General features: G+C 43.2%; 1 protein-coding gene across 1 annotated transcript in view; it reads right to left on the bottom strand.

Annotated features, from left to right (window-relative positions):
• Positions 1–262: 262 nt before the first annotated feature.
• The window catches only part of LOC147602736 (uncharacterized), a 52,828-nt gene continuing 40,117 nt past the window's right edge, over positions 263–12,973 (bottom strand). The window contains exons 6-14 of the mRNA XM_086797579.1: positions 2,485–2,555; positions 2,281–2,382; positions 1,995–2,084; positions 1,626–1,700; positions 1,496–1,528; positions 1,307–1,387; positions 1,148–1,207; positions 898–1,052; positions 263–793 (exon numbers count right to left, since the gene is read on the bottom strand). Coding sequence (XP_086653705.1) covers positions 772–793; positions 898–1,052; positions 1,148–1,207; positions 1,307–1,387; positions 1,496–1,528; positions 1,626–1,700; positions 1,995–2,084; positions 2,281–2,382; positions 2,485–2,555 — 689 coding nt within the window. The 3' untranslated portion in view covers positions 263–771. The remainder of the gene's footprint in view (positions 794–897; positions 1,053–1,147; positions 1,208–1,306; positions 1,388–1,495; positions 1,529–1,625; positions 1,701–1,994; positions 2,085–2,280; positions 2,383–2,484; positions 2,556–12,973) is intronic.

The following is a 12,973-nucleotide window of genomic DNA, read 5'->3' as shown; positions in this document are numbered from 1 at the left end:
GAGCCTTGACTATTTGGGCGCCAACTGCTGTTCAGGTCCAAGGATACTCTGACCAGGGAGGGCACTACCATCACTAATCATTTGCCACAAATAGGCACAATTAGGACCAGGGCTAGTAAAATACCGAACTCTTTGTATTTTTAACGACTGAGGTTGGAAGAAAAAGGTTGAAATAGGGACAATTGTAGAGAACTTCATTAAAACGAAAACAAGGGAACCTTTGCTAAGCGACTCCTCCAGCAAAAGAGAATTTGAAGAGACATTCTGCAAAGCCACAAAAAACGGCTGTATTCTATTATCTATACCTCAGCAACTTCAGTTGAAGGTGTCACGACTCACTACACAAGCAGACTGCGTGACTCGCACCAGAAAACCATGTACCACACCTCTGCATGAGTTCTACAAGGACTAGAGACACCAGAAGCCCACGTTCCAAAAGACCTGCAGTTCGGGAGCTTTCATTCATCAACTCTGAAATGAACATTTGATCCAATAATTCCGTGAACACCTCCGAATTTCCACTGCTTGCAAGTCCGATTTAAACCATGCACAGTATTGCATCGTCAATAACATTAAGGTAAGAAGTAGTCGTTTTTTGCTGTGGTCTGAAAAGGAGGGCTCCCCATGTTTGTTTAAGAGGAGAAATATCCACAAATTTCAAGAAGTCTTTATATCTAGCTTTCCAGACCTTTATATATAGCTCAGCGACGCCGTTATCCTCCCACACATCACAACGTGAAAAAAATGTAATGGTGTAAGAGGAGTGATAGTTTACGTCCTTGAAAAAAAGGACCTGCAGTAAATTTTCTGCTTAGTAACTCTGAACATGAAAACACATGGAAATCATATAAACTGGAGAAATGCAGGAAGGAAAGTCAAAAATATCATTTCCCTTACCTTGCAAGACCTGTTGAGAAAGTAGCCGTAAAGTTTCTCTGCAATCTTGGGCTAGGGCCTCTACTACTGGTGGCAAACTCATCATTCTCATTTCCAGCTGTGATTTCTGCTCTTGAATCCGCAGACTCGAGAGCATTGGATATAGAGTGCAGCTCCTGGGAATCAAACACATCTCAACTCTTGTTAGTGGGAAAGCTCAATTTAACACGCACACTTCCAAGCGCAGCCCATACAAAACACGCCTACCTACCTTTAGTCCGGTTCTCCCAAGAGACGTAGCACCCCGCTCAAGTCGAGGCCTGTGCACACCCTGCAAGTAATCATATTGTCAAAAATCCGTACCCCTGCTTGAACAAACGTCTTAAAGTACAGTATCATGGCAGTAAGGGTAAATTCATTGACTACTCACCTGTATAGCCTCCGGTGGTTGACTGACATGCATCTTCTCCACAAAGTGGCATAGATAAATAACACCATGGTTAGCTAGATCCTGCAACAACAATAGAAGACATGATTGCCTAGCACAACAAACACGGGAAAAATTCCTGGAGTGAGATAGATCAGAATATGCTGGTCACTAGCAGTGAAAGGCCCTTACCTGCTTGTTTTCAATGGTATCAATTTTCACTCCCTGTTCATGACATAAACAGTTTAAAATAAGCCAAAGTGCAAACAAAATAGGAAAAACAATCGCATTTTTTGCCAAAAGATAAGCCTTCTAAACATACCAAGGTTTCTACAAGCCTTTGCACTGTCTCAATCTCAAGACCATATCTCGCAACATCTCCTTGAACTCCTGAGACCTGTGACCCAAGCAAGCTCTATAACCAACTCAAACCGAGAGAAGCTAACTTTGAGGGCTTGGTTGTTAAACAGGACAGGAACTAATCCACTCTACACTGTAAAAAAAATTTCCCGGAAACAAGATCCTTCTATAAGTAAATAAGAAAACAGCCTCAAAAGGCTAAATACAAACTCGCTTCCATGTATGGAGCGATGCCTATATAACAAAGGGGAAGAAGGATGCACCCACTCTACACTGTATTAATATGGAACCTGCTGCACAAAAGGAATTAAATAGAGATTTTAGAACTGACATCATTTTTTAACTCCCCTTGCAGCTCCATATTCTGATCCAAATTGCTGGAAAGAAGCTCCAGCCTTGAAGTTAAATGTCGTTTTGTCACCTGTGGCATTAAGTCAACAAAGATTAAAGAACGTAGACTTTTTTTAATCCTGAATACTAGATCTATGGCTATCCATTAATCGTTTTTGGAGGTTAAATGAAATACATTACATTAAAAAATATAACTATATATCACAAAGTAATATATTCAGATAATACAAGCGCTTGTGAGCGAAGGAAGGCATCCTGTAATTTACCGTAATCGCTGTTGACACTTGCTCAAGCTGCTTAGAAACACTTGCAACTGCATTTGACATGCTACGCTTTGTCACATACATAAAATCTGAAAGAGAGAATCCCTGAATTGAAAGAGAGGATGTTAATAAGGGGCCGATTGAAGCTTTTGAGCCAATCTCTCCAACTTTTAATATCAAAGTCCAGAATCTGTAAGATTAACTTACCCTCCATCGCATATAACCATAGCCAGTGGCACCAATGAGCAATGCTGGCAGAGCAACAGATACAAAAGAACCTGCAGAGCAGAACGAACTCAGAGATTATCATATTAAACCATTGCAAATCATCACCTTAAGCAACCTAAGCATTCTTGCTCTTTCTCCTTAGCTCAAAGGAGAAATATGCAACCTTATACTTGATCCCAAGCCCTTCCAAGAACCAATATATGTGAAATAACTAGAAAACCTAGATGCAAAACTCGAAGACTTGCGTCTTTAGTGCCTCTCTTCTATAGGCCTTGTCATCACCAGACTCCTTTTCAAAAAACTTATCCTTCATTGCAACAGGTTTCCCTTCCACCTAAGGGCCGTGCTCCCTCAGGCTTGCCAACATGTCCATCTCTATATGCTAACATCATGGTTGCCCCTCTTGTAGGTGCAGACATCATCTTAGGCATCCAGTGGTTTCACAAGCTCAACCCAGATGTTGACCGAGACCAGTCTGGATTACCAGAAATGTGTCAAAAGCTTCCGTGATCATTAAGTGTGAACCAGGGATATGTAACTTTCCGGTCATTAGCCATATAGAGGCTAAATGAGAGATCCGGAAAGGTGCCTAGTATGCAGTGATCTATGTTGGTGTTGGACTCACACACTCACACACACAAAAACCTGCACATTAGGATTAGGTGCAAGAAGAAGCAGCTCACATAGAAATGAGAGAGAGAGAGAGAGAGAGAGAGAGAGAGCCGAAAGTGTGGTAGCCCACAAAATGCAAGTCAACCCTTGCATGTGTGTCACATCCATACAATATAGAAGTACAAAATATTATATGTAGAGTGTCCTTTCACACTTGATATCCAAGGGGAAAAACCACATGGGAAAAAGTGCCCTTGGTTAAGCCCTGTTCACACATAGCACTACCATAAGTGAGCATATCCCTACAATCTATGTCCAGACCACCTAGACAGTGACAAGTACTTCGGAGAAGTACAAGGCCCTGCATGATCAGTTCCAAAAGATCTTTCTTCTGCCTCCTAAACTTCCCCTATCTAGACCGGAGGACCACAAAATTGAGCTCCTCCCAAGTTCCAAACCCCAAGTAAGTCTCCATATCGTATCCCAAGATCCACATCACGCTTGAGTGGCAAGCATTTGAGGACTCTTCTCCTATTCTCCTCTTTCTTTCTCATATAATAAAATACATGGTAGGCTTTGTAAGTTTTTTGTTTGAGTATGCTTAAAATGCTAATTACTAATTTGATTTATTTTGGTTTGATTTTGTAGACTCTTCTTCTATATCTTCAAGTCAACACTCATAAGCCTCTTGAGATAGAAACTCATGCCTTTCTCCTATGCTTTTAGGATTTTGGTATGCCTTTGATTTTTGTATGTTTTGCATGCAAAGAGCTTCAATGCATGAAGCTCTTTTTACATAGTAGCTCTATGCATAGAGCTTTTCTATGCATGAAAGCTCTAATAGAGACCCTTGATGGAAAGCTCTCCATGAAAGCTCTTTATTAGGGTTCATATTAGAGAGACTTCTCCTCTTAATGTTGTATACTCACTTTTTTCATCTTGGTTTGATTTTGTTGGATCTCCTTCTACATCTTTAAGTGAAGACTATCTTCATACTCCTTTAGTAGCTTTGTCATTCCTTCATATGTGTTCTTGCTCTCTTCCACATGGTCTTCATCTTTGCAAAGCTATAACACATACATTTGTCTCATCTTTTTGAGCTCTCTTGAGTTGAGTGCCATTAACCAATATTAACCTTGTGCTGCAAAATCCATGCAAAGTGACACTCCTTTCTCCATGCATAAAGGGTTCTACAGGTAGAGACATATAGACAATGAAAAGAAGCAAGAACACTGGAGAGAGATGGTGTGATTGATGCTCACACAAAGAGGGATTGCATAGAATGTGTGGAGCTGGAGTGTTGACTCCATAATATCAAAATACAATAATTGTGGTGTCCTTTCGTACCAGATGTCCAAGAGAAAAAACCCAAAGGGAGAAAAGTGCCCTTGGTTAGCCAATATTTACATGTGGCACTACTCATAGCATAGATGCCAATAAATCCCCCCTGTAGTGGCAATGTGAACTTGTACAAGATCGGTGGCAGATCACTCAACATGCCCAATTCACCTTATAAGAAAGTGCTCTAGTTGCTACATAAGGTATTACATGTGACTCTTCAATCACTTTTTGTCTCAAATCCTTGGTTATGCATAACCATGTATTCATCATCAAATATCCCTCTTTCAAGGAATAGTGATTAACTCTTTGACCATCTTCTAGCTTCCGCATAATCCCACCAAAGTCCTCATCATGCTCATAGTGATCTCTCATGGAATCCAACTCTCTATGATAGACAATGGTCACTGAATGTACCTGTGGCCTCCTAGATAGAGCATCTGCAACCACATTCTTCTTTCCAGGTGTATGGATAATCTCAAAATGAAACATGGACAAAAAGTTTGTCCACCTCATATGCTTCTCAGAAAGCTAAGTTTGGGTCAAAAAATATCTCAAACTTTGATGATCCTTCTTCACCCATGAAATCAGCCCCAAGCAAATAACGCTTACATGAAGCAAGAGCATGAATCACGACTAGAGTTCTTTCTCATAAACCTTTAAGTATTTCTTAGCATGTTGCAACCTTCGGCTCTCAAAGGCAACCACATGCCCTTTGTGTTGCAAAACTACCCTTGTACAATCCCCACTTGCATCACATTCAACTACAAAAGATTTCACTAGGTCTGGAATGACTAATGCCGTTCCAGTAGTAAGCTTCTTCTTCAATAAGCTAAAGGCATGTCTCAGATGCTCACCCCATCTGACCCATACTTGCAAAAAAAAGTGTTTTATTCAAATTTCATGAAATGAAACGTTTCAGAAATGTTTCTTTCGAATGAAATGTATTTCTTGCCCTCCCACCAATTATCACTACAATTGGGCGTTTTTAATCCAAAGAGCTCTTTTTTCGAAAAAAAACGTCTACCTGTGTCTGTGAAAACCAACGAAGAAGCTACTTCGTTGCAAAAATCGGCCCCTTCCAAATTCTCCCAACTTCTCAGCTTCCATGCCTACTAAGGTTGGTTGTGTTGATTTGTGTCTTTTTTCTGTGATTTTGGCCCAAAAAAAAAAAAAGATTTTGAAATTTGGGAGTTTTTATGCGAGGGTACCAATCTTGCCATGCCTTTGTCAAGATGCCTCGCACAAGGGATGCCATGTGGGCCCATGTCACTCCTTAATCAAGATATGGTAGTTTAGGCACCCAAAAGTGAAAATGTAATTTTTGTGGGGTTTACTCGAGAGGTACCATAATCCGTGTTAAGACCCATTTCTCAGGTTTAATCGGGGAAGGCATCGGTGCATGCAAATTGGTGCCTGCAAAACATCAAAGCCGAGATACAAGAATGGAAAAGACAGCAATTGGCAAGACGCGGATGTGGGCCTTTGCCACATGATATTGATGCTAGTGAGGATATAGGTGATGCATCAAAGAGAATACATTTGGGCTCAAAGGAAGATGCACAAAGCCAAGCAGGATTCGGGGGTGCTGGTAGTTCCACTCCCACATCAACACGAAACCCTTTGCCTGCAAGACCTCGAGCCTCTTTAAAGAGAGCAAGCATTCAAGTAAGCATGCAAAAGCAAGCAATTAATGATACAACTAGGGAACTCACTATGCTTTTCATCCAATGTGCTTTGTCTTTTCACATTATGCACACCCCACAATGGAAAAAGGTCATAAGGGCAATCAGCCACATTGGATGTGAGTGGGAGGGACCCTACTATGAGACCTTGCGCACTAAAGAGCTCAAAAGAGAGCGACAAGCAGTGGAGGTGGAGATGGAGCCACTTGGACCAAGTATGGTTTTACATTGTTATGTGATAGATGGTCAGATATACGCAAGAGAAATGTGTATAATGTTTCGATGTCCTCTTGCAAAGGCACTATGTTTTTGCGTGCCATTGATGACTCTGTGCTTGGGACAATGGTGACAGGAGAGTTTATATGGTCACACCTAAGGGAGGCTATCATGGAGATAGGCCCACAAAACATAGTGTAGGTGGATACTGTGTCTCTATGGGATGGATGCTAGAGGATGAGTTCCTGCATATTGTATGGACTCCATGTGCATCCCATAGCCTAGACTTGCTTATTGAAGATCTTGCAAAGATTAGGTGGATTGCTCACGTCTTTGATACTGCGCGTAGCTTGGTGAAGTTTGTTACCACCAGGAGGCCCAAGGTCTTGGCAATGTATCCATGCCAATAGTGACCTTGAGCTTCTAAAGTCCTCACAAACCAGGTTTTCATATATGTTCATTGTGGTTTAAAAGATAGTGAGAGTCCAAAAGGGACTCATGCACACAGTGGTCTGTCGAGAGTGGATGAGCTAGGAGGATCATGAATATCCCAAGGCAGTTGCTTTTGCACGCAAAGTGATTCAACGAGGTTGGCGGAAGGAGGCAGAGGCTTTGGTGAGCCCTCTTCAACCAATCTACAATGTTCTTCGCATCACTCACATGGAGGGCAGTACTCTTGGACTCTTATACGAGTTCATGCACCAAATTGGAGAGGCTCTTAACCCATGCACTCATGAGAGGTACTCAACATGCTAAGTTCCACTTCCAACTAGTTGCCTTCTTGTTGTAACTTGTATCCTAGGCTTTAGCTAAGAGGTTTGATCATTCAGAGCTAATTTTTGGGGTTGAGGACATTCGACAGGTTTGGAACGCCTGATGGGATTGGTTCCTTAGACCAATCCACGTGGTTGCCTACATGGCAGAGTGAGGAGTAGTATGGTAATGAAGAATTGGAAGACGGGTGACAAGATTACATTCGAAAATGGACAATAGGCGATGTGGAACTCATGAGATGCTTGGAGGATGAGCGGCTAGTGTACAGGAATGCAAGCCACGCATTTGATAGATAGATTGCTATCATGCGAGAGAGACAGCCAGTCTCATGGTGGAAGAAGTATGGAATCAGTACCTCTCACTTGGTGAGTACAACTCTAAAAGTCAAGAATGTTATTTTAACTTATAGGTTATAACATTACATAATACATTAATCAATGATGATTATTCTTACAAAGTTTCTATCTTTTAATGGCAAAAAGGCCTAGCTTTCGAGTCCTCTCACAAGATTGCAGTTCGGGTCCTTTGAGAGGAACTAGAGCACTAGGACCCTCTTCCATACAAAGAAGAATAGATTGTATTCTACTCAATTGGAGCAGTTAGTGTATTGTCATTGTGATCTCCGCCTGGTTGTGCAGTCGGGCAATCCGATAGAGCCTCGCCAGGCCAATGTCGATAAAATCAACATTGAGAAGGTGAAAAATGTCCCAGAGATTCCTTAGGAGGAGCGTCACATATATACCATGTTGTATGAGGAGTTAATGGCACCTGCTTGTGCCACACAAGCATCAACACAAGCATTATTAACAGGTGCTAGTCCCAATGCAACAACTGAGATGAGTGCGGCAACTGAGGTAGCATCGTCCTCTTCTAAGAGTAATGTTGAATCAACTGAGGAGGCTATTGATGAGGACATCAAGGATGTTGAGGATTGAGTGCCCAAACTCCAGATTGAGGACTCTAGTCTTTGGGGTTATCAGGCTCCTCTAGTTTGTCATGCATCTATTAGTATGCTTTACTTTGTATATTTCAAACTTCAGTTTTCTTTTTTCTAATCACCTTAGGATTCATACTTTTTGTGCATTTATGAAACGGGAGCCTCCATCAACGACCATGACAATAGTAACGCCCAAAAAGAGGTCACAGGAGGCCGCTATTCCCACTCGCACCTACACCATTTGGTAGAGCTTCCTACATGCAATCACCTTTCTTCTTCCACCAACACATGCGGCGTCCTTACTGATGTATTTCACTCACTTGTTGTAATGAAAGAAATATATTATTTTAGACGTTACTGTGATGCACTCTTGTACACTCAAATTATGTCAATGGCATTGCTTTTAGCTTCTGTTGTGATCGTTTAGGTAATTAAATTGACAATTGAGAGAGATGGAGCAAGATGGATAGAGATCTCAAGGCCACAAGAGAGTGTGTGAGTGAAAGAGAAAGAAAGTTTGGGTGAGACCTTAAAATAATTATTTTTGTGCTTAAAATAGTTATTTTTATGCTTAAAATAGTTATTTTTATTTCTGAGAACTTATAAATACAGTAGAGATTACTATGTTCCAGTACTCTTCTTCTAGGCACATATCCCTCTAATACACTTGTTCCGCATGCAAGGCCGGTCCCATCTCCTATTTAAAACATATGATACCATAAGGAAGAGCTTTCATTGGAATGGTCAATAGAGCGATGTGAAGAAATATGTCTCCAAATGTATGCCATGTCAACTCAACAAGATCCCACACAAAAGCCCGGTGGTTTGCTATAGCCCTTACCTATTTTGGATGGTGTAAGGGAACACACATTGCAATGGATTTCATTACTGGCTTGCCTTTTACCAAGGGAGGATGGGATAGCATCTATATTGTGGTTGATCGGTTCACAAAAGCTACCCATTTTGTGCCAAGAAAAGTGAGATACTCGCCATCCATGGTTACATATCAATTCATGGAATATGTGTTAAAGATGCATGATATGCCGCAACAAAAAGTGAGTGATCAAGATTGAAGTTCTTGGGCACATTTTGGCGTACATTGTTTGAGAGCGGAGTACTAAATTGACTCCAGTACGGCCTATCACCCAAAACCAATGGTCAAACCGAAAGGGTCAACAAATGGCTTGAGACTTACTTGAGGCATTATTGCTATGAGACACAACATGCATGGGATGAATGGTTGCACTTGGCGGAATTTGCTTACAATAGCACATATCATCTGAGCATTGGAAAGTCACCTTTTCAAGCTATGTATGGCTACAAGGTGCATGTCCGATTGTAGCATTTAAGCACGATAATGTGAATCCCCATGCAAAGGATTAAGTGGAAAGGATACAAGCTCTCTTACAAACATGCAAGAAGAACATCAAGAAGTCTCAAGAGAAGATGAAGCATTATGAAGATGCACACCGAAGACCATTGGAATTCAAAGGGAAAAAAATTGTGTTCTTGAGGATAGCCAAAACTCGGCATGGTTCTCTCAAGGGGAACAACACAAAGCTTGCACACTGATTTTACGGTCCATACAAGGTGTTGAGCAAAGTTGGTGAAGTGGCCTATCAATTGCTATTTCCATCCAATACCAAGATACCTAATGTCTTCCATGTGTCACACTTGAAGGCATATGTGGGACCGGAAGTGCAAGGCTTGGATGAGCTTCCACCTACGAGCGAAGATGGCATGGTGGAGTACATTCTTGAAAAAGTGTTGGGAGAGAGAGCAGGTGCTTCGCAACACCGTTCTTTGCACGAATACCGTGTCAAGTGGAGGGCAATACCTCAAGATGAAGCAACATGGCAACCACCTCTATGTTGGAGGGGTTTGAGGCTTGAGCACCTTTTGAATGCATCCGAAAACGTTTTGTGAGCCAAAAACAGTAAAAACAGCTTGCTGCAATTTCCTGAATTCACTGTTATGAGGTCTAAATGAAGCTCAAAATGGATGCAAATGGTGAGTGCACTTTAAAAAGTTACGTACTATCAAGTACTATACTTTGGAGGTTATCGGAAAGCATTACAAGAAGATTTGAAGCCATTAAGCTCAATCATGCTCTCTTGGACAGTTTTGTACATGGATTAGTGTTCATACCTTGCTCATACATTGGTCTTTGACATGATGTATATTTCAAGGACGAAACATACTTCGATGGGGATGGTTTGTAATGATATAGTAAGCCCAGGCACATATATTATGTACACATGAAGGATAAATAATGAGGTGACCTACACCCATGTCTACTCCATGCCATGAGTAACCCCTCCAAGACTCATTGGGACGTAGGATTGCGGATCTTGCGGTATCTACAGGGTACGAAGGATTGTGGACTCTTCTGACACTGGAGGGGGAATGAAGGACCGAGTTAGACTCCGAGGTTGGAGTGACTCAGATTGGGGAGGAGATCCAGACACGAGGAGATCTACATCAGGCTACGGATTTACCCTTGGCTCAGGAGCTATTTCTTGGAGCAGCAAGAGGCAGCCAACTATTGCCTTGTCTTCTACTAAGGCAGAGTACCGAGCTGCTTGTCGTGCTGCTTGCGAGGTGGTGTGGTTGCAGAGGTTACTTGGCGAGATTGGGTTCCCACATAAGGAATCCACGGTCATCCAAAGTCACTTTGTTCGTGAGAAGATTTTGGATGATGACATCTTGCCACAGTTTTGTTTGACAGAGGACAATGCAACGGACCTCTTCACGAAGTCTCTACCTCAAGCGATGCTTCGTCAACACTCCAGCTCACTGGGGTTGGTTCCACATCTAGGAGCTGAGAGGGGATGTTAGCAATCATCTCCTGTCTGCACCATATTACTCAGTAGGCCATTTTCACATCCACATTCATACATCCACATCCAATCTGTTGTGGGTGTGCCCGCCTAGTTAGGAGTATATTTGTTTACTGGCCGACTGTTTTCTCTCTCACAACAGTTTCTCATTTCCGTTGTGCATTCTGACAGTACTTGGGTCCTTCATTCTTTTATATGAGTACCATTCAAGTTATGCAGTCTCTCTCTCATACTTGAGCTCTATCGCTTCTCTCTCTCTCTCTCTCTCTCTCTCTCGCACCTATGGATACCATTACAGCCCAGCTGGCATCACTGCTACACACGGCTGCATTACAGAGCTTCCCACATCGTGTCCACTCAGGAGAGCCTGCGAGATCTGGGACTATGCCCAAGAACAGATGGTATGATGACGAGTGCAGAGCCCTATACTCACGGCTCCGCATACAGAAAGCCTTGGAAGCCATCACAGAGCAGGAGTTGAGGAGAGAGATGAGGAGACTTACTCGCCGCAAAAGGCGGGCCTTCGCAGAGATACAGGAGCTAGAGATCTTTCATTTCTTCATGAGTAGAGATAGCCCTGTCTCATGGCGGCACTTCAGAGAGCCCCGGACACCGACACCTATTGCAGACCCACAGACATGGCACACATATGCAGAGGGCCCATACCACGCCCCACAACAGCCACCTATACCTCAGCCACAGGAGCCTCGACCTACCACAGCTAGCTTCTTTACCCACTCGATGGTACAGGAAGCTATCCGCCGCCTACAGCATGGACGGGCCGCCAACCATATGGGCCTGCAGGGTGAGCATCTCATATATGCAGTAGATTCTTTGGCTCCTTTTCTTGCACACCTGTTTAACAGGGCACTAGCAGAGGGTTTGCCTGCGGAGTGGACGATGCACACCATTGTGCCAATTCACAAAACAAGGGATATGCTCGATCCGAGCAACTACAGGACGGTTACGGTTGCCCACGTGCTGGCCAAACTCTATGGTGCAGTGTTGGAGCAAGAGCTTAGCTTATATGCTGAGCGAGCAGGTTTACGCTCATCAGGGCAGGCAGGCTTCAGGAGAGCTTTCTCTACCACTGACCATGTATTCACTTCGAGATGTATGATTGATCAGGCCAGAGTGAGGAAGAGAAAGCTCTATTGCTGCTTTGTGGATTTCCGCAAGGCATTTGACACAGTACCACGAGAGAAGGCTCTTTCAGCGCCTGCAGTCTCTTGGCATACCAGCAGATATGACATGGGGCATCTATGCATTATATGAGCAGGTTTTTGGGCGAGTCAGATGTCCAGGAGGTATGTCCGAGACTATTGCTAGCACCATTGGTGTGAAGCAAGGATGCCCACTTTCCCCCACGCTATTTGGGTTATACATTGATGAGGTGGCTGACTTCATTACACGGGGAGGCGGAGATGGAGTTGATTTAGCAGGTACCTCAGTACATATTATGCTTTATGCTGATGATATTGTATTAGTGTCTGAGTCTCCAGGTGGTCTACAGCAGCATCTACATGCACTCGATGATTTCTGCACACAGAGGGGTCTTACTGTGAACCTTGGGAAAACCAAGGTTATGGTCTTTCATACATCGAGACAGGGCAGGAGTCAGCTGACATTCACTCTCACAGGACGCCAGGTGGAGGTGGTGACATCATACGTGTACCTAGGGGTTACCTTCTCTGCAGCAGCCACACGCTTCACCATGGGTTCAGCAGTCAGAGCTAGATTGACACGAGGATATGCAGCATTGGCTATGCTAGAGAGACAGTGCCACCAGGCGCATTTTCAGGAGCCCCGGATGAAGGGGTGGCTATTTGACACATTAGTCACACCGGCATTGATGTATGGAGCAGCGGTATGGGCGCCAGGCCTTGCTACCCATTGGTGGACACAGATAGAGAGACCACATGCCCTCATGATGGCACGCATGATACGCAGCAAACCGTCAGTACCTCATGACATTATCCGAGCAGAGTTTGTTGCGCCTCCTATGATGGTAGAGGCCATATTTCAGACTATATGCCTGCTAGAGAGATTCAGAGAGATGCCACAGG

The sequence above is a fragment of the Cibotium barometz genome, chromosome 66, assembly GCF_041138505.1.
Source record: "Cibotium barometz isolate CiBa-2024 chromosome 66, ASM4113850v1, whole genome shotgun sequence".
Classification (NCBI taxonomy): Eukaryota; Viridiplantae; Streptophyta; class Polypodiopsida; order Cyatheales; family Cibotiaceae; genus Cibotium; species Cibotium barometz.
This window is presented reverse-complemented; position numbering and strand designations above follow the sequence as displayed.